The sequence below is a fragment of the Parambassis ranga genome, chromosome 3 (assembly GCF_900634625.1).
Source record: "Parambassis ranga chromosome 3, fParRan2.1, whole genome shotgun sequence".
Classification (NCBI taxonomy): domain Eukaryota; kingdom Metazoa; phylum Chordata; class Actinopteri; family Ambassidae; genus Parambassis; species Parambassis ranga.
Window position 1 is genome coordinate 21,728,606 of NC_041024.1, and position 17,769 is coordinate 21,746,374.

The following is a 17,769-nucleotide window of genomic DNA, read 5'->3' on the forward strand; positions in this document are numbered from 1 at the left end:
AAATGACAAGAAAATAAACCGAGGTGTGTTTAGAGGAAAAGGAATCATTTGGGCATGAGGTACGGATACGTCTCTAATGGCACATAAGATGTAGCAGCTGTTGCAGGAAGCACACAAGGGTGACATGGCACATTCATAAAAAAAAAAAAACAAATAAAAACACATGTATTAAGCAGAGGATGCTGATTATCATCCCACATTTGGCTTCTGATCATTCCTCACGCTCTTCCTATCCACACTTTTATCTATCAGCATCAACATCCAGGGACAAATCCACACAAGAAGCAACAAAACAAATACATTCTTTAAAAAACGTCCAACAGTGATTAGCAAAAGGGTTACCAGTGTCATACCACAGGCGGGTGAGCTTTACAAAAAACAATCCAGCGATCAGTTAAGTGTTTGTCAAGGCAGAAAAGAGAAATATAAAGTAGTACAGGTCTCCACCGAAGGCTGAAAAATAGACGTCTCTGCTTTTAATGTCCTGTCATAGAAAATTCCACAGCATAGATATGAATTCACGCCAGCGGTACAGACATCCAGTGTGTGCAGTCAGCACTGAGTGAAGTCTCTTCCAAACATTTCTTTCTTGGAGATTCAGAGATCAGAGCAGACACAGATACAGGCAGGTTCATTCAGGTGAGATATATGACTTTAAGCTGGGGTGTGAAGCTTCGGGTACGAAGAATCAAAATATGTGGATGGTGGCTTTAATTCAAGTTTTTAAAAAAAGCTTTAAAACTGGTTAAAAAAAAAGCTAAACTGAAAAACACATTCGATACAACCTAAAAAAAAGAGACGTTTATGATGGAATAAATACTGAGAAAGGTCCGACCTACTGCATTATTCAGTCACTGCACTCTGGGACCAGTCAGCCCTGCAGGTTTAAGTGACTCAAAACTGTGTTTAGATATTTTTTATTTCTGTTATTGTCAAGTAACCCTAAAGACCACACGAGTGGTACAACCTGGAAAAGCAGTCGCATTAACATTAGCAAAGTGAATTTATCGAGTGTCTTCTGATCTGAGGCCTAAAGTACAGAAAAATACAAATAATTGTGTCTTAAAAACGATGGCTCCTATTATGTAGCTTAATGAAACCACAAAATTCATTGTGACATTGGGGAAAAAAATAAAATGCCCAGTTATTTTAGGGGATTAAATTTGAATTAAATTCTAATTCTAGGGCTATGACAGCTGTGAATGTCATGTGAATATATTGAGATGCTGACAAACAGTGGTTTTGGCCTCATATGTGATTTGCTGACAATTATTAAACATATAAAATACTTCCATCTGTATCCTTTATGAGGATGAGGAAGACTAAGACGAACATTAATCAGATGACTTCATATGTGATCGAGGCTTCCGTGGCTCACAGTACATATCGGTGCATAATGGCTCTGGGTAACGACATAAAGGCGGTTTTGGCGTTGCAGGTGCATGTTGTCGATATTGGTACTAAAATTTAGTTTGAATATGTAGTTTTGTATCAAGAGGGTCTGTCTATATGTTAACTGTGGACTCCTGTATGAGCTTCAACATCAGTGTCTCCTACACAGACCATTACCACCGCCAGTGCTGGTTTTATTCGTCTTAGGCTGCATATGCATGATATTGTGCATGTGCACATTTTATGCATTTAAAGTTGAGTGTGATTCTGCACCTCCTCTGTGACGCATTTCAAGGACACTTTATCAGAGCAGATATTGCGGGTGCCGGGGTCTCACAGTGAGGACAGTGTCTTCAGCATTGCGTCTCCCTCCCTGGGTCTCCTCCCTCATTGCTGAGGGCCCTGCTGAACCTGCAGAGCCGGCTCTTTCCCTCTGTCTTCCTGTCATCCCTGCTTCTTATTTCCCTGCTTGGCACATCCATAGTAAAGTGGCTGTCACTGTCCTCTGCTTTAACAGGAGAAGACAAGGGTTCAGCGGGTGAAGTCCCCTCTGAGCGCTGTGGTTGAGTCTGGGGTGATGGAGCCTGTGAGCTGCTGGGAAACGTAGGGGGTGAGATGGGAGATAATGGCCCCAAGGGTGAGTAACGTCTCAAGGAAACACCCTTCAGGTTAACAGCAAGCTCCAGAACCAGTTTTTTAGATGCCCGTCGGTGGCATGGTGGTGCAGTGGCTTCCTGAGGGGTCAGAGGAAGTCCACTGTGGGCTGAAGAGTCACTCTGACAAGGAGTGGGAGGCTCAGACTGTGGAGCCCTGCTGCTGACAGGCGACAGCTCCTCCTCGTCCACGCTGTCCACTGACTGAAAGGAGAGAGGCGACGCAGGGCTCTCTGGTGTGCACGGCTCCAAGTCCACTGCAACGGAGCGGCACGGGCCTGGCAAACCCACAGCATGTGCCTCCTCCCTTAGAAAAGTTCCGCATCTCTCCCTGTCTTGGAGCCCCTGCTCCTCCACAGTTCGATAGCTGTGGAGCCCCAGCATGATCTGTGTGGGTCCAGACGGAGGATCCAGCAGTGGGGCGTTGCCTCTGGCTCGTCCACCACTGTGGAGCAGGCGACTACAAACTCGCCCGAGGCGCCGTCGAAAGGACGAGGAGGTGGAGCGACGAGTGGAGTGACGCCTGATCTGTCTGCGCATTGCCAGCCGCAGGTTCTGTAGGACCGAGGCCTGAATGAGAGACAGAACAGAGAAACGATAAATCCTGCTTCTATCCAGCTGCAGAGGGTGGTATTGTGTGTGAATGTGCTACCTGTGAGGGGTTGTATACTGGGAAATCCTCCACGGGAGGGATGAGACCTTGGGCTATTAACTGACCATATGAAGGGGGAGCTTCTCTCTGAACAAACTCAGCCTCCATGCGAGTCATCTGAGTCTCAAAGGCCCTGCAACAAAGTCAGAAAGGGAAGATTTAGAAATGAAACAATTAAAAAAAGAAGAATAATGTGGTGTGGCGCCCCCCACCTGTACTCCCTGCTCCTCAGAGAGTGGAGTTTGAGGGCACAGCCGAGGGCAATGACCAGCAGGAGGCTGCAGACCAGACTGCCAATGAGAGCGGCCGTGATCACTTTCCTGGGCACCGCTGCCAGGCAGTCCCGCTCATCGCTCCCGTCTAAGCAGTCCTCCTGGCCGTCACAGCGCCATGTTTCAAAAATGCACAGGTTCGTCCCGCAGTGGAAGTTTCCAGGTTGGCAGTCGTAGCAGTTCTTCTCGTCTGAGCCGTCCGGGCACCTCTTCTGGTTGTTGCAGCGTTCGGACGCTGGGTAACACACTCCAGTACCACCTTCGCAGGGGAACTCCCCATCAGGGCACATCGGGCAGGCCTCCTCGTCGCGACCGGACGGGCAGTGCCAGTAGCCGTCGCAGCGCTGCCGTTCAGAGTAGCATCCCTGATCGCTGCCGCAGGGACGCTCACCAGGAAAACAGTAACCTTTGACCTGTCAGATAAAGAAAGGAACTTGAAGTTCTGACTGGAATAATAAAGTTGAAGTGTAGATGGAAATAAATGAATACCTGATATGTGGCATTGAAACCATGTCCTGGACTGTGAGGTTGAGCCCTATACAACACACTCATTTGTCCTCGGCTTGATTCTAGCAGCGCCGGGCGCCGGTTGTTATGATATGACAGCACCTGTAAGAGATGCTCTGCTCGCTGCAGCAGGCCGTCGTACACGTGCAGCGAATCTCTGGGCCCCAGTTGCAGATCCAGCTGCAGCACAATGGGCTTGGGGTCCTGGGTGTCCAGAAACCAGTTACACCTCAGCTCGGACTTGCTGCTCCGGTTGGCACGAAAAAAATCTGGTGATGCGAATGAGCCATAAAAGTTACCAAGGCGCTTGCCGCAGGTTGTGTCGGGGCAGCCCAGTTCATCCGTTCCATCGGGGCAGTCGTGAGCTCCGTTGCAGCGCAGGGCAGCAGGGAGACAGCGGGTGGACTGAGCCTGAGTGCAGGGCAGAGTGCCGGAGGGGCAGAGGCCTGGCTGGGCCTCAGTGGGAGGCGGGAAGCAGCTGCGCTCATCTGTGGCGTCCCCACATTCATCCTGACCGTTGCACTTCCAGGAGCGAGGAAGACACTTCCCGTTCCCACACAGGAACTCATCTGATTGACAGCTGCTCTGACCCAGGTGACCTGGAGACAGACAAGAGACTTTGAATTCACATAATTAAAGTACAAGATGCCTTAATTTCCAAAATTATAATTTTCTACTCTAATGCTCATTAAAAAGTGGTTTTGTTATCAGGTTACCTCTGATGTAGGAGAGGCGGAAGCCCTGAGCCTGCCCAGTGCTGTTGGCCTGAGAGTGGAAGTAGAGCCACACGCGCCCCCTGGTGGAGATAAAGGGAGGAGGCAGCACTGACCCACATAGCCTGGATTCTCCACTCCATGTCGGTGTCAGCAGGAGCCAGTCTCCGGCACACCTCGCTGACTCCGCCAAGTCAAAGTTACGAAAACTAAAGCAGAGGATTGGTGGTTTTTAGGTGCTTTGTCTGCACAAACATTGCATGTATGTAGCGAACATGTGACTCCTACCTGATGGTGATCACTTCTCCTTGGCCTCCCTGGATGTGCCAGCTGCAGTTTACCCCAGGCGGGTAGTTTAAAGGCCAGGAGGGGCTGTAGATGACGCCCCGGCGCTCTGTGTGGACCTCCACCTGCTCACTGCAGCCTGCTGGGTGACAGGGAGACAGAGGGGGAGACACATTAGAGCGGTCGCTCTGCAGGCCTCATGCAGATCAGGAAAAAAAGAGCTTAATTCAAGCTTATTTCATTTGTGCAAACAGAAAGTGGCCCCGATCCAGTTCAGACTGTTAGACAGTCCAACTGTTGGAGAGTGTGTGGGTGTCCACTTTCTATTGCTCTGATTAGTTATTGGTATTTTTCCAATACTTCAGATACCATGGAGTCGCCATATGGTATAAAGAACCCCAAAAATCCAGAATAGTTCATCGTGGATCTTTCTGCTGTGACTTCTACTGAAACATTAAAACAATGCCTTGACAAGACAAATGACCTCGGTGCCTGTGGGAGAAGCTGATCACACAGAGGCTAAAACAGAAGCAGCAGGAGCAGCAGCAGTCAAACCGGCAGCCAAGGCAACAGCTTATCCTGCTGCCATAACACCATTGCTCCAGGGACACAGTGTGTGTGTGTGTGGTGGCAAAGAAGACACTGTGCTGGAAGACATCGCGTCCAAGGTTACATATTTTTTTTTTCTTAAACTCAGATATTAAGTCGAGAACAAGAACACAGCTCTACAACAGTGTTTTCAATGTTGAATCGTCTCATTTAGCTTGATGACACAGCAGGAACAAAACACACGTGTGGAGAAACTGTCTAACAAGCCTCTTAATTAAGCAGAACCACAGAGCTGGAGCATCACCTAACACTTCCACTGTCATTATCCAGCATTGACACACAGCGGGGAGTCTGCTCAGTTCTGCTGAGCATGTGTGTTTGTTTCAGGCTTTCTTGATGAATCAGTGAAGTCAGCAGAGTGGAGCGGGTGGAGGGGAAGAATCATTTAAAGCTCTGTGATGGATATCGACCACTCAGACATGTCTAGCTTTGCACACACACACACACACACACCAGCAGCCTGTAAAGTGGAGCTGCACAATGTTGCTGTTTGGTGCAATGATTCAGAGACTTTGATCACAGTTTTTTCAATACATTTGCTGTTTGAGATTTAAAATGTTCAGACTATTTCACACTATAATGTTCAGTTTTTATGCTGTGGGGAAGAATAACAGTTTCGTCAGAGAGAAGTGCAGCCTGTCTTTTCCTCAGCTGGACGCTCTGGTCTTATGATGCTATGGCAGAAATAAACTCAGAGGTTCGTCAGAACGACATGTTTTGAAAAGATATTCTGAAAACAAATTTAGAATCATCAACAATAACATATTATATAATAACATATTAGTAAGCACACGCTGACCTACCTGATTCACTGCCTACTAACAGACCGCAGATCAGCCTGTCAAAAACATGTAGTTTAGAGAAGACGTGCACTGATTCCTACACTTGTCAGGCATAACACTATGACCGCTGACAACTGAAGTGAATAACACTGATAATCTCTTATCCTGGCACCTGTTATTCAGTGGGATATATTGGACAGAACAGTTTGTCCTTAAAGCTGATGTGTTAGAAGCAGGAAAACAAATTTGAGATTTGAGCGACTTTGACAAGTGATGGCTTGATGACTGGGATGTTCCTGGTCTGCAGTGGTCCAAGGAAGGAACAGTGCTGAACTGGAGACAGGCTCGCTGATGCAGATGATGATGATGATGATGGCTGTGGCCTCTTTGATCTGGATCCTCCTTCGTGCCACAAAGCAAAACCGGCTCAGAAATGATTTGAGGAGCACAACAACCAGTTGGAGGTGTTGATTTCCCGGATCTCAATCCAAGCGAGCATCTGTGGGTCGATATTGGTGCCGGATATGCAGCAACCAAAGGGATCTATCTGAGGTCCATGCCTCGTGGGTCAGGGCTGTTTTGGCAGCAAATAGGGGTTTTTGTTTCAAACCATCTGGTAACTCAGTGTCTCAGAGACTTTGATCGTCACAAGAAAAGGTGGCCGTTCAAACAGGTGCTGTCACTTCTTACATCTACAGCCTTTAACAGCCTTTTATTTCTACGCCAATAAAGTGCAGGCAGTGATAACAGAGGGGGTGGGGGTGGGGGATGACTGGCTGCAGAGAAGCAGTGATGTAATGCTGATAGCAGCATCACATTTGTGAAAGAGCATCCATGTTTCCACACTAACCCTGATCATTTACACACCACAGATCAATTCAGCCGCAGGTTTCTGCACACTGATAGCCCCCTCTGTTCCCTCCGGCCGATCACAACAATGAAAACAATCGGACTTCATCCATCATATCACTTTATCACAGTGACACAGGAGAGGGCAAGCGGTAACAATCCTCTACTGCTATCGGGTGTGAATGTGTTAGTCAATGATTGTGAATTAAAGGTCCTCCGATCCACGAGGTTAGAGATGTAAACAATAAAAAAACCTGCTCTGGATCGCTTGTGTCATAATGTCTTCATACATGCAAAGGCCTATCACAGATGTGCACACATCTCCATTTAGATGTTCCAGCAGTGTGGACGCATTGTTGTTTCTCACCTGCACAGAGCAGAGCAGAGCAGAACCACAGCAGTCCGAGCAGCAGCAGCAGCTCCCTCAGCCCCATGGCCCGGTCCGGCCCGGTCCGGCAGGGACCTCTGCTATTGTGTCGATTTCCACGGTTCGCTCGACATCTGCGGGATCCAGCGAAGCTCCGCCATCTCTCTTTTTTTGTTTTAACCCAGACACATCGTGCACACAGAGAGATCCTTTCCGTGAAAAGGCATTGTGTCCTTTGCAGACTCCAACATCAAGCTAGCTACACAGGAAAACACAGGGTTTCCGGTTACTGTCTTCAAAATAAAAGCCGAGAGGCACATGTTTAGAGCAAGTGTGGAACAAAAACTAAGTTATTTAGTTATCATTACTATTGCAAGAGTCTGATATCAATCTAATAAATAATAGTCAATGGAATGTGAATTACAGTGTTAAGTAATCTCACCTTTACCTGTGATTTGATCTAAATGTAAAGTGTTTTCTTGTGGCAAATTTTATTTTGAAGCCAAAGCCGCTAACTTCCGCTCTAAATGCTGCGTGCTGTGTTCAGGTTTCCATGTCCAAAAGAAAAGAAGTGGTTCATGTTTATTCTGTTTTAGGGGTCTTTAGCTGATTACAAAATAGTTTTTTTGTCAGAAGTTTAGGATTAAGAGGATGAATAAGGCAGCGTTTGGTAGGTGAAAATGGCATCAAATGTACAGTTACCTCACAATTTTCCCTGTTGTAGTCGGGCAGATTCTTCTAGACAACGTTTCATTGTCGCCCTCATGTGGCTAGATAGATGTACTGCAGTCCTCTTAAAATAAGGTAGTTTTGATAGTTCCTGCACATTGTCCCACTACGTGTTTATGCAGCAGGTTCATACGCTAAAGGAAGAAAACAACAATAACGTGTTACCTTAGACCACGTGGAACAACTATTTATATGAAGGTAAAAATAGCACTGTGAAAAAAAAAATCAAAAATCAAAAGGCACCGCTGGGATTCGAACCCAGGATCTCCTGTTTACTAGACAGGCGCTTTAACCAACTAAGCCACGGCGCCGCTGAGCTCCGAATTAGAAAAAGGCGTTTATGAAGAGTGTACTAATGATTAAGTCGGGTAGATAGCATACATCATCACATTATTACTTTGGTAAAGGAACGTCCAGATAAAGGTCTTTCTGCACTAATAACGGGGTATAATACTATATAAAACAGTATGAATAGACAGGACTAATGGACTAACGGCCAACAAACGGTAGTTATGTATTTTAAGAGCAAAGATTTCCAATGTTGTACTGAAGTGTATATAAATTGGGGATCAGTATGCCTTCCCGGATGCAGAGACCAGTGGTCACGTGATGTGGATGTACTAAACCACATTAACAATAAGGTCAAAGGTGTAAAACTTATACAGCTGCTGCTGCACAAAAGCAAAAGGAAATGATAAGTACCACTTCGCAAGCTTTCTCTATTCTTTCTTTCTTTCTGTACATTCCAATCGGTACTATACTATAAATACTCAAATGCTCTCTTCTGCATCAACACAGTTCACAGGTTATTACAGTATAATTTGTTTATCTTTCCATTTACTCAGCGTACACAGAGGATAGTGTGATCTCATCCACAGGACACTGACTAATGATGGAAACTCTTCAGAAAGGAGATTTGGTCAGGTGTTACTAGCTGTCAACAGAGAACGGTTGGTAATGAATGCAGACAGAATCCATGGATTAGTTTGTCACCGACGTGCTGTAGATAGCAAGAACAGTTGACTTTTTCCAGTATCATCTGTTACTGTTATATTTGTGCGACAGCACATCAGCAGCTTAAATCTACTCACATCTAAAACACACCCATAAAGTACTTTGTGAACATTGAGAAAGGAGAGAAACAGGGCACTACACAGCACATAGTATTTCAACATTTTATTCAACAACTTAATAGACATTTCTTAAGAAGTGTGCTGCTTGATTTGATTTTGTTCCATAAGTGCGTAAGCTTTTTACATGCACATGGTCTCAGCACAGATACAGACTATAGGTTTTTGTCATTAATGTATTTTTCTTTTTTAAAAATCACACAGCTTGGAATATAGCAGCTGATGAAGCTTATCAACCACCACTTCAAAGATATACACAATAACAAATATTCAGTTTGAACTAAAATGTAAAGAAAGAAAGAAAGTAAAACCCTACAAAAAAAAAACAAAAAAAATATAGCAGTAAAAATCAGAAAGTCCTACAGATGATGCCGAGTGGATGAGGCCATGAATATATGTGTCCAAGGGTCTGCACATCACATTGCTCAGCTGCTGTATCTCTGTATGCACACTGGTTAGTTCTTAAATTAATGTAAATACTATGGAAACAAAATGCAAGTCACACACACTCAACAAACAAGAAACATTCCTTTCATTAGCTGATCTGGAGCTCCTGTCAGTTGCAGGGATAGGACTTAAACAGAGGGAGGGGAAAGGGGGGGGGGTCACACCAGATCAAGGTCCCACATGGCATGGTGTTCACCGGAGCAACCACTTCTCTTAAGTCTTAAATACTTTATATGATGTCTGCCTAAAGCTGCTATTTAGAGTGTCTAAATCCGTTTCCGCTGCAGTGTCATATGTCTCGGGTTGCCCAAGTGTGAGCTCCTCAGACAGAGATCAAAATGATTCGAGCACTCAGTTAATAACATTAATCAACAACGCCAGGTGCATCACTCAAAAGAATATGGATCTGTGTCTGAGGAGCTACCAAGCCTTAACAGCCTGACTTATGTCCTCATACATTTCCCCCCCCAGGTAGAATGTGGGTCATATGCAAGTGTGTGTGTGACAGAATATTAGATTACTGGTGGGCACACTGTACCCCCGGCCCGTGGTGACCTCCCTCTTCGTCGGAGCTGTCGTTGTACGCCTCTCTGCGGCTCCCCGATGTCGAGCTCTGACTGACGTCGTAGTCCTGCAGGTCCACCTCCTCTGTGTCTCCGGTGATGATGGGTGGCTCTGACCGCGAGGGCAGCATATCCTCCAGTTCCTGTGTATGGAAATTATTAGTTTCAGCTTGAACAGTCTCATCGTGTTTTCTGATCATGCACACGTGTCAAAAGGTTGTAGCGCCACAGACAGGATTTCAATGTTACCGAGGAATGAAATTAACTCTGTTGAGAGGGCAGCATCTTCGGGGAGAATAAAAAGTGATGCAGAGTGAATGAAAGTACTCATTAAGTTGCCCACTTATGGCCAGAATAGCTCTAATCCCTGAATGGAATTAATCATAAATTTAGCTGCAAACTTCTCCTTGTGGAGGCCTAAGCCTTACCTATTACACACACTGAAAGGTGTGAGTTTATTTTCTATACTTAGTTACAATGAAACACAGTTACAAAGTGTCACATCATGTTAAGTCTAGCTTAAAATAAAACATATGCGTTTTTGTAAATGTTGTAAAACATTGCCTGTAATGATGCGTTTCCTAGATTGTACCTGGCACCTAACAACAAACAAGCATGTATCCGTTTAGACAACTGAGCTGCAGCTGTCAAAATGAATCTAAGTACTATCACTGTATTCGGCAGATACCGGTAGATATATACAAAAATATTATTTGCATTCTAAAGGTTACATCAACATATACAACACAAGATGAGTCGTGTAAGCCGTTTTCTGAACTGTATTGTTACTATAACAAACCAAACGACACAGTTAATTCAGGGGGTAACGAGTCATACCGCAAGTTTCTCAGGGCTGATCCAGTTGTTGTCAGGGAACTGGACCTCAAACTTGACATAGAGGTCTCCCTTCTCAAAGGGGTTACGGTACTGTGGCATGCCCTCTCCTCGCACCACCCTGACCGACCCTGAAAGAGATGCAGTTAAGTTAAAAACACTTTGTTCTTTACAGCTACGCTTGAAACTATCCAGAAGTATCCACACTGAGGATGTTGATAACCCTACTCTCCAGACAAGCTATCCACATCTTTGCAGTGATGGATGGAGCCAACATCATAGCCTTTAAATATACAAATGCCTTTGTCCAGCAGCTACGTCACCAGAGATTTAATTATTGATGCAGCGCGTTCCAGGTAAAGCTGACAGGTGAAATAATATAATAATATTAACAAAAAAACGGTTTGAACCTGGCTCGATGACTTTGCCAGCAGGGTACTTAATGACGATCTGTCTTCCGTCTAAGTGTTTCAGCATGAACTGGAAGCCGCACAGCGCCTCCACCAGCCCGATCTTGTGGTGGATGAACAGGTCATTGCCCTCTCGCCTGAATGTCTGAAAATTGAGAGAAAGAGACGTTCAACAATCTTGATTAATCAAACACAACAAGTATCACATCACATGCAGCGGTGCTGGTAGGCCCAGACAACATGTACCGGTATATATTGCACCCCAGGATACAAAACAAATGCATTCATACAATGTGTCTGTGTGCACCTGCAGGGCCGTATAATACCAATTACTTGAAGTCTTACTGGGATTAACTGCATTTGACCTATATTTTGGTAATGCACTGAATTAAGTTAAATACCATTTAAAGTAAAAAATAACCAAAGGCCATTCTTGCACAACACAAAAAAAGAATTATTTAGCCTAATTAAATGCCGAGACTGGAAGGGTGGATCATCCTTTGCTTTGTATACACTGACAGCAGAGCTGGAGGACATGGTCAAACATAACACACTGACAATATAAGACAACCATGTCTTTCCCAACAGCTGTTTAAGACAAAAGGACTTTACAGTCGTAAGTAAAACATGATGCCACACATGACTACTACAACCTTCCACCCACTCCTTTGTGCCCTTGTTGTGGGAGGGTCACTGTATCTGTAACAGCTATAATTACTGATTTTCTCCCTGTTTAACATCTACTGTGGAGTTGTTGTGAGAATGCATTAATACAATCGAATTCTAAGTACAAACAGAGCTGGCGGTAAAATAAGGTCGCATGTAAGCCATGTTGCTTCCTTCCACTGACACGCTGACGTTAAAGATAGGCACCACCTGGGAATAAGGGCGAGTGACACTGCTACAGCTCAGTCAGTTGTTCCAGTAAACCACAATCACATTAAGCGGGGATGGAAGCACGGCAGTGCAGCAGTGTGCTTTTCTATACCTGTTTAATCATCTAACAAGCAAAAATTACGAGTGTAACTGTGCAGAGCTGTAGTCTAACATAATGTGTTGGTGCACAGTTGGCTATTTTACCTGTTACTTGATAATAAAACCATAAAACAAAAAAAACAGTTTTAAAGAGGTCAAAGTAGATTCTGGCTTGTTGTGTACAGTATAAGTATAATTTAGTTTACCGACACTGACTGCAAAACATTTATCAACAGTATCCACAGAGGTGAGCCCATGTTCCAGGTTTGTACAATGTATAGCTCTGAGACCACAGAACTGTCATGACAATCTGCTTTTTTCCACTCAGACAGTCAAGAGGTTTTCAAGCACCACCAGCTGGACTAAACTGTTAATTCAACTCTGTAGCTATATGTAGCAAATATGGGTGGTGTATGTATACATGTCCATTCTTATATCAGCAGGCTGTTAAACACACAGGACCATTAGGATGCTAAGCACTGTAATAATGCATCCTAAAAATAAAACTTCAAATGCTTAATAATTTGAAGCTTGAAACAGGGTTTAGGATGATAATAATGGTAAACTTCGGACATGGTTACATGGCAGAAACATGTGTAACATGCTGGTTATGCCCACATTCTTATCAGAGTGTTGTCAGAGCATAAAGGAGGACCAGCCGGCAGCAGCACACATGCTAACATATGGGCTACTGCAGCTGTGAGCACCAGTGTGACAGAAGACAGATCAAAGAGAAAATTATGTTGGCGAAAAACTTGACTGACAGCATTACAGGAGACAATTCAACAGACACAGCCCACAGTTTTAGGGGGAGGGAGATTGTTGAAAGTAATGATTTGAGCAGTTCAGCAACAGAGAAAAAGCCAGCAGAGCAAGCAGGAGTGAACTTGGGAATTTTAGAAGGAGGGAGCATCGCTTGTCTTGCTCCAATTTCTCTCCCCTCACACCAGGAGTCTGAAACATGCCAAAGCCCACAAATGGGTGATGTGTGACTATGATTGAATATATTTGGGCCTGCTGGCCATACACTGAGTACACCATAGGTACACATACCCATAGGGAAGAGGATTCTCATGATGTCCAATGGGATTTAAATACCAATATACTGTACATCAAGTGAGGTAATTGGATAAATATTTTCTCGTATACCCCACCTTTCAGTTGGAGGTGGGGTATACCTCTTCCAAAGTGATCCAGCAAATAATTGAAGCTCAAAGCAGAGAAACAAGTCAACCATCTGATACATAGCACCAGGCTGGCCTTTCAAGCAAGAAGATGTGATAGAACGTTTTTGTCTCCAGCCTACCTCGTTCTCTTTCTCCTGCAGGACAAGAACTATATCCCCAGGCTCAACGCCGGGCGCCTGGTCAGCCTCCCCTCCGAAGGTAATTTTCTGGTTGTGTTTCATGCCTTTGTCCACATGTACTTCCAGAATCTTCACCTCCTTTATCACTTTCTTCCCCTCGCATTTTTTACAGCGGTCTTTCTCACTGATGACTTCACCTGGAGTGGGTTACAAAAAATAAACATGGTGAAATCTGTGCTAGGAAACCATGACAACACAAAGCAGAAACAGATCACCGTGGCCCTCACCTTCTCCGTTACAATCAGTACACACCGACTGCATCTGTTGGACCATCCCTGGGGCGAGTTGTCTGATCATTATGCGCATGCCACGCCCCCTACACGCTGTACATTTTTGTACAGCACCCGTCTTGCCTCCCTGTCTGCATTCATAGAGACCCAGAGACAGACTTGTTAGAACCAAAGCAGTGTAGCAACATTTGAAATAAACAAGCTAGAAGGATGGTGGTTCATACTCACCCATTACAAGTGCTACACAGTACATTCTTGCTAAGTTGTAGTTTGGTTGTTTTCCCATTATAGAGGTCCTCAAGTGACACCCTATGGGGAAAAAAAGGTGTGATTTAGCTTAGTGATACAAAACAGAATTGGAAAGAGTATCGTGGGCAGCTTAGGACTTACTTGAGTGGATGGACCATGTCCTCTCCTCTCCTGCGACCTCCATTCCTGGCACTGCTCCCGTGTCGACCCATAAAGCCAAAAAGTCCACCACCAAAGATGTGGGAGAAGATGTCATCCATCCCAGGGCCACCTCCGCCTCCTTCCCGCAGGCCTTGTTCGCCATAGCGATCATAAAGCTCCTTCTTTTCAGGGTTAGTTAGCACCTCATAGGCAAAGCTGATTTCTTTGAACTATATTTTTAAAGAAATGCGAAAACAAACACAAAAATGACTGGATTTACAACAACTAATTATAAGGAACACACAGTACTGCACCTAAAGAGAAGTCTGTGTAAGCTAAACTACGAAAACAATGTAAACAATGCAAAATAAAGACAACCAACGTCAATTAGAAACTAATGACAATGTTATGTAGACCTGTCGGAGGTCTGGGAGGATGCAGTGGAAGGTGAAAGCAAAGGAGAACATCACAGCGCCTCACCTTGTCTCCAGCATTCGGGTTCTTGTCAGGGTGATATTCTTTTGCCAGTTTCCGGTATGCCTGTGGGTGCAAAGTAGGAGGAGCCTTATTGTACACAACATTTCTGAAACTTTACAGATTGGCGTTGTTTACTGGAATCACACGTCGCCATGACTCAGACGCACAGGAGGCTTAGCGGCGGTTTACGCAATCACACGTGCTTGATGAAACCGGTGCTAAAGCTGGGAAAAAACACCTGTACCTATGAGGCTTTAATTAATGTAAAATACTTCCGTGGAAAACCGCGCGGGTTATTACAAATCGATGGTTATTAAACACCTAAAGGAAATTATATCCATATATACTTCTATGTGAATATTAGCAATTCAAAATGTCTGACAATTTCAATGCTAACGCTTAGGTAAAGGCTAATTAGCACCACTTTGCTAACACTACCCATAGATGACATTCCGATAAGGTTCTGAGAGAAAATATGACATCATTGATCACTGTAATATAAATTCAATAGTCAATAGTTAAGAGTCGACTGATGACATCAAAGTGTGTAACCGTAAGAGTCATGACTAAGCTAGCCAGATTACAATGAGATAACTCCATATCACACGCAATAAGTAATCTTCTAGCGAAAACAAGCGTCACTAACGGTGAGAGCTTGTTGCTAGTGAAGGTGACTAAACCTACAAACTCAATACTAGCAATGACCCTGCTACAAAGGTTAACATAAAGTTGGAACTCGATAGGATCCGTCCAGTAATCACCACATCTTAGATTAAAGTACGTGTGATTATTTTACACTCAACACCAATTTCCGTCTGTCATTTGGCCTTTTAGTAGAGTCCAGCGAGCCTTTTGTAAAACAAACTTAACGCTGCCACTTTAAAAACCTTCAAAAGCCTAGCTAGAACTATGCGACAAACACCTAAGCTAAAGCTAATGTAGATTCCCACAAGCTAGCGGTGAGTTATGACGCTTTCGGTCAACATTATTCACGTCAATGCCAAATTTTATATCGGACAGTAAGAGTGTCAGTCTGACCGAAGTTAAACAGTAACAAACTCACATGACTTCAGAGAAACCCTAAGTATCCAACATCAGAAGTACATCGTCATATTGACAGCCAGGTTATCTTGCTAGTTAGCAGCTAGCTTAATTTACAGCTAACGTTAGCTAGCTACGCATAGCAACGCATTTCCTGATTGTAGTAATGTTAACATTTTAAGACCAGAAGCAGAAACACGGTGCGATTTCATAGTTCGTCTCTCTTGTAATTAATTACCTTCTTCAACTCATTTTCAGTTGAGGACGGAGACACTCCGAGAATGTCGTATAGTCTTGTATCGGCAACATTCGCCATGGTGTTGCTGTTGATGTTGCTTCAGCAGGGAGGTGGATGGACAAAGAGAAAGAGCCGGTGGAAAATGGTTTGCTCGCCTCGTGTCTCAATTTCCGGAAAGGTAGACGCTGTGTGTGCCCGCTGCTGCCCCCTGGCTGAACTGCTGGGCCGCAACCATGACTACCGCACAACATCTGGGTCTTAAAAATATATAAATATATAAATAAAATGAACTTTGTGGACTGGTGTCAGCGAAACCACCCCCTGATCAATGCAGGGAAAACCAAGGAGATGGTGGTGGACTTTCGCAGACGACACTCAGCCCCCCCCTTACCGGTGAACATCCAGGGAATGGACATTGAGCAGGTGGACTCTTACAAATACCTGGGTGTTCACCTCAACAACAAACTTGACTGGACTCACAACACAGACGCACTGTACAGGAAGGGCCAGAGCAGGCTCTACCTGCTGAGGAGACTGCGGTCTTTTGGAGTGAAAGGGGCACTCCTGAAGACCTTTTATGACTCTGTGGTGGCATCAGTCATCATGTATGGTGTGGTCTGCTGGAACAGCAGCATCACTGAGAGGGAGAGGAAGAAGCTGGACAGAGTCATCAGGAAGTCCAGCTCTGTCCTGGGCTGCTCTCTGGACTCAGTGCAGGAGGTGGGTGACAGGAGGGTCCTGGCAAAACTAACATCCATGCTGGACAATGAGTCCCACCCCCTGCAGGACACCCTGTCAGCTCTGCAGAGCAGCTTCAGTGGCAGACTGCTCCACCCTCGGTGTGTGAAGGAGAGATACAGAAGGTCTTTCCTTCCTGCTGCTGTCAGACTGTATAATAAACACTTCTGATAGGTGCTATACTCAATACAATAAATTATCTATTTAGTTTTTGATGCACTATGTACAGTTTATAAACCATTTCTACCTCCACTCACCTGTGCAATAACTGTTAAATATGTAAACTGTTTATAATGTATATATCTTTTATTGGTAGCCTATTTTATATTGTATATATCTTTTTCCTAACTTATCCCTTGCTGTCTGTATGCCGTTGCAAAAATGCAATTTCCCCATTGTGGGACTAATAAAGGTTTCTTAATCTTCTTAATCTTAATATATATATAAATAAGATTTATATAAAATAATATGTATATATATATATATATATATATATATATATATATATATATTATTTTATATAAATCTTATTTTATTTTATTTTATTTTATAATAAGATATTTTATATAATAATAACGTATTTTACTTGCAGCAAATCAACCAGACATTGTCTCTTCCTGCTTAATTGTATAATGCCCTCTCCCCATATTATTAGGGGCTTTTGATAGCTGCATCTTAATTAAAATCAAATTGGTTGTCTGATCCTACCAGATTTAACACTAATAGCTTAAATATATACATATGTATTATGTTTGAACAGATTAACTGGCCTATTTAATGGATCATAAATTTGAACCTTTACTACACTGACGGTATAGTATAACACACTGATATATCATATGATGTGACAGTCTTAAAAGAAAATCTGTGTTGTTTAAATTAGTATAGCCTATGATGATTTTATTTCATGAATGTATTAACTCAAGATCTCCTGACATCTAACCGGTCCTCAGTTCAGTTCAGCCCATCAAGATGACTATCCAGTCAACCCCACTCAGTTAATTGAATGGCTCTTAGTTCATTCATCACATGATCCTCCTCACTGTTGTGTGGTCAGCGAATGCATCAGTGAAAAAAAAAGCCATAAGGTGTAATGATGTGACTATCTTATCACTTCTCA

General features: G+C 43.9%; 2 protein-coding genes and 1 non-coding gene across 3 annotated transcripts; all 3 read right to left on the reverse strand.

The window, feature by feature from the left end:
- Positions 1 to 1,395: 1,395 nt before the first annotated feature.
- Positions 1,396 to 7,214, reverse strand: lrp3 (low density lipoprotein receptor-related protein 3). Its single transcript, XM_028402285.1, has 7 exons — positions 7,082 to 7,214; positions 4,478 to 4,616; positions 4,193 to 4,398; positions 3,459 to 4,075; positions 2,910 to 3,382; positions 2,698 to 2,830; positions 1,396 to 2,615 (listed from the first exon to the last, which is right to left on the reverse strand). Exons 1-7 carry the CDS (start codon positions 7,146 to 7,148, stop codon positions 1,746 to 1,748), a joined length of 2,505 nt encoding a protein of 834 aa, XP_028258086.1. The 5' UTR covers positions 7,149 to 7,214; the 3' UTR covers positions 1,396 to 1,745.
- An 833-nt stretch (positions 7,215 to 8,047) lies between these two features.
- On the reverse strand, positions 8,048 to 8,121 carry trnat-agu (transfer RNA threonine (anticodon AGU)). The gene has a single exon. It is a non-coding gene; the product is annotated as a tRNA-Thr (tRNA).
- An 850-nt stretch (positions 8,122 to 8,971) lies between these two features.
- Positions 8,972 to 16,067, reverse strand: dnaja2a (DnaJ heat shock protein family (Hsp40) member A2a). Its single transcript, XM_028402289.1, has 9 exons — positions 15,912 to 16,067; positions 14,636 to 14,695; positions 14,156 to 14,385; positions 13,994 to 14,074; positions 13,763 to 13,896; positions 13,476 to 13,672; positions 11,195 to 11,339; positions 10,788 to 10,915; positions 8,972 to 10,093 (listed from the first exon to the last, which is right to left on the reverse strand). Exons 1-9 carry the CDS (start codon positions 15,987 to 15,989, stop codon positions 9,905 to 9,907), a joined length of 1,242 nt encoding a protein of 413 aa, XP_028258090.1. The 5' UTR covers positions 15,990 to 16,067; the 3' UTR covers positions 8,972 to 9,904.
- Positions 16,068 to 17,769: the final 1,702 nt, after the last annotated feature.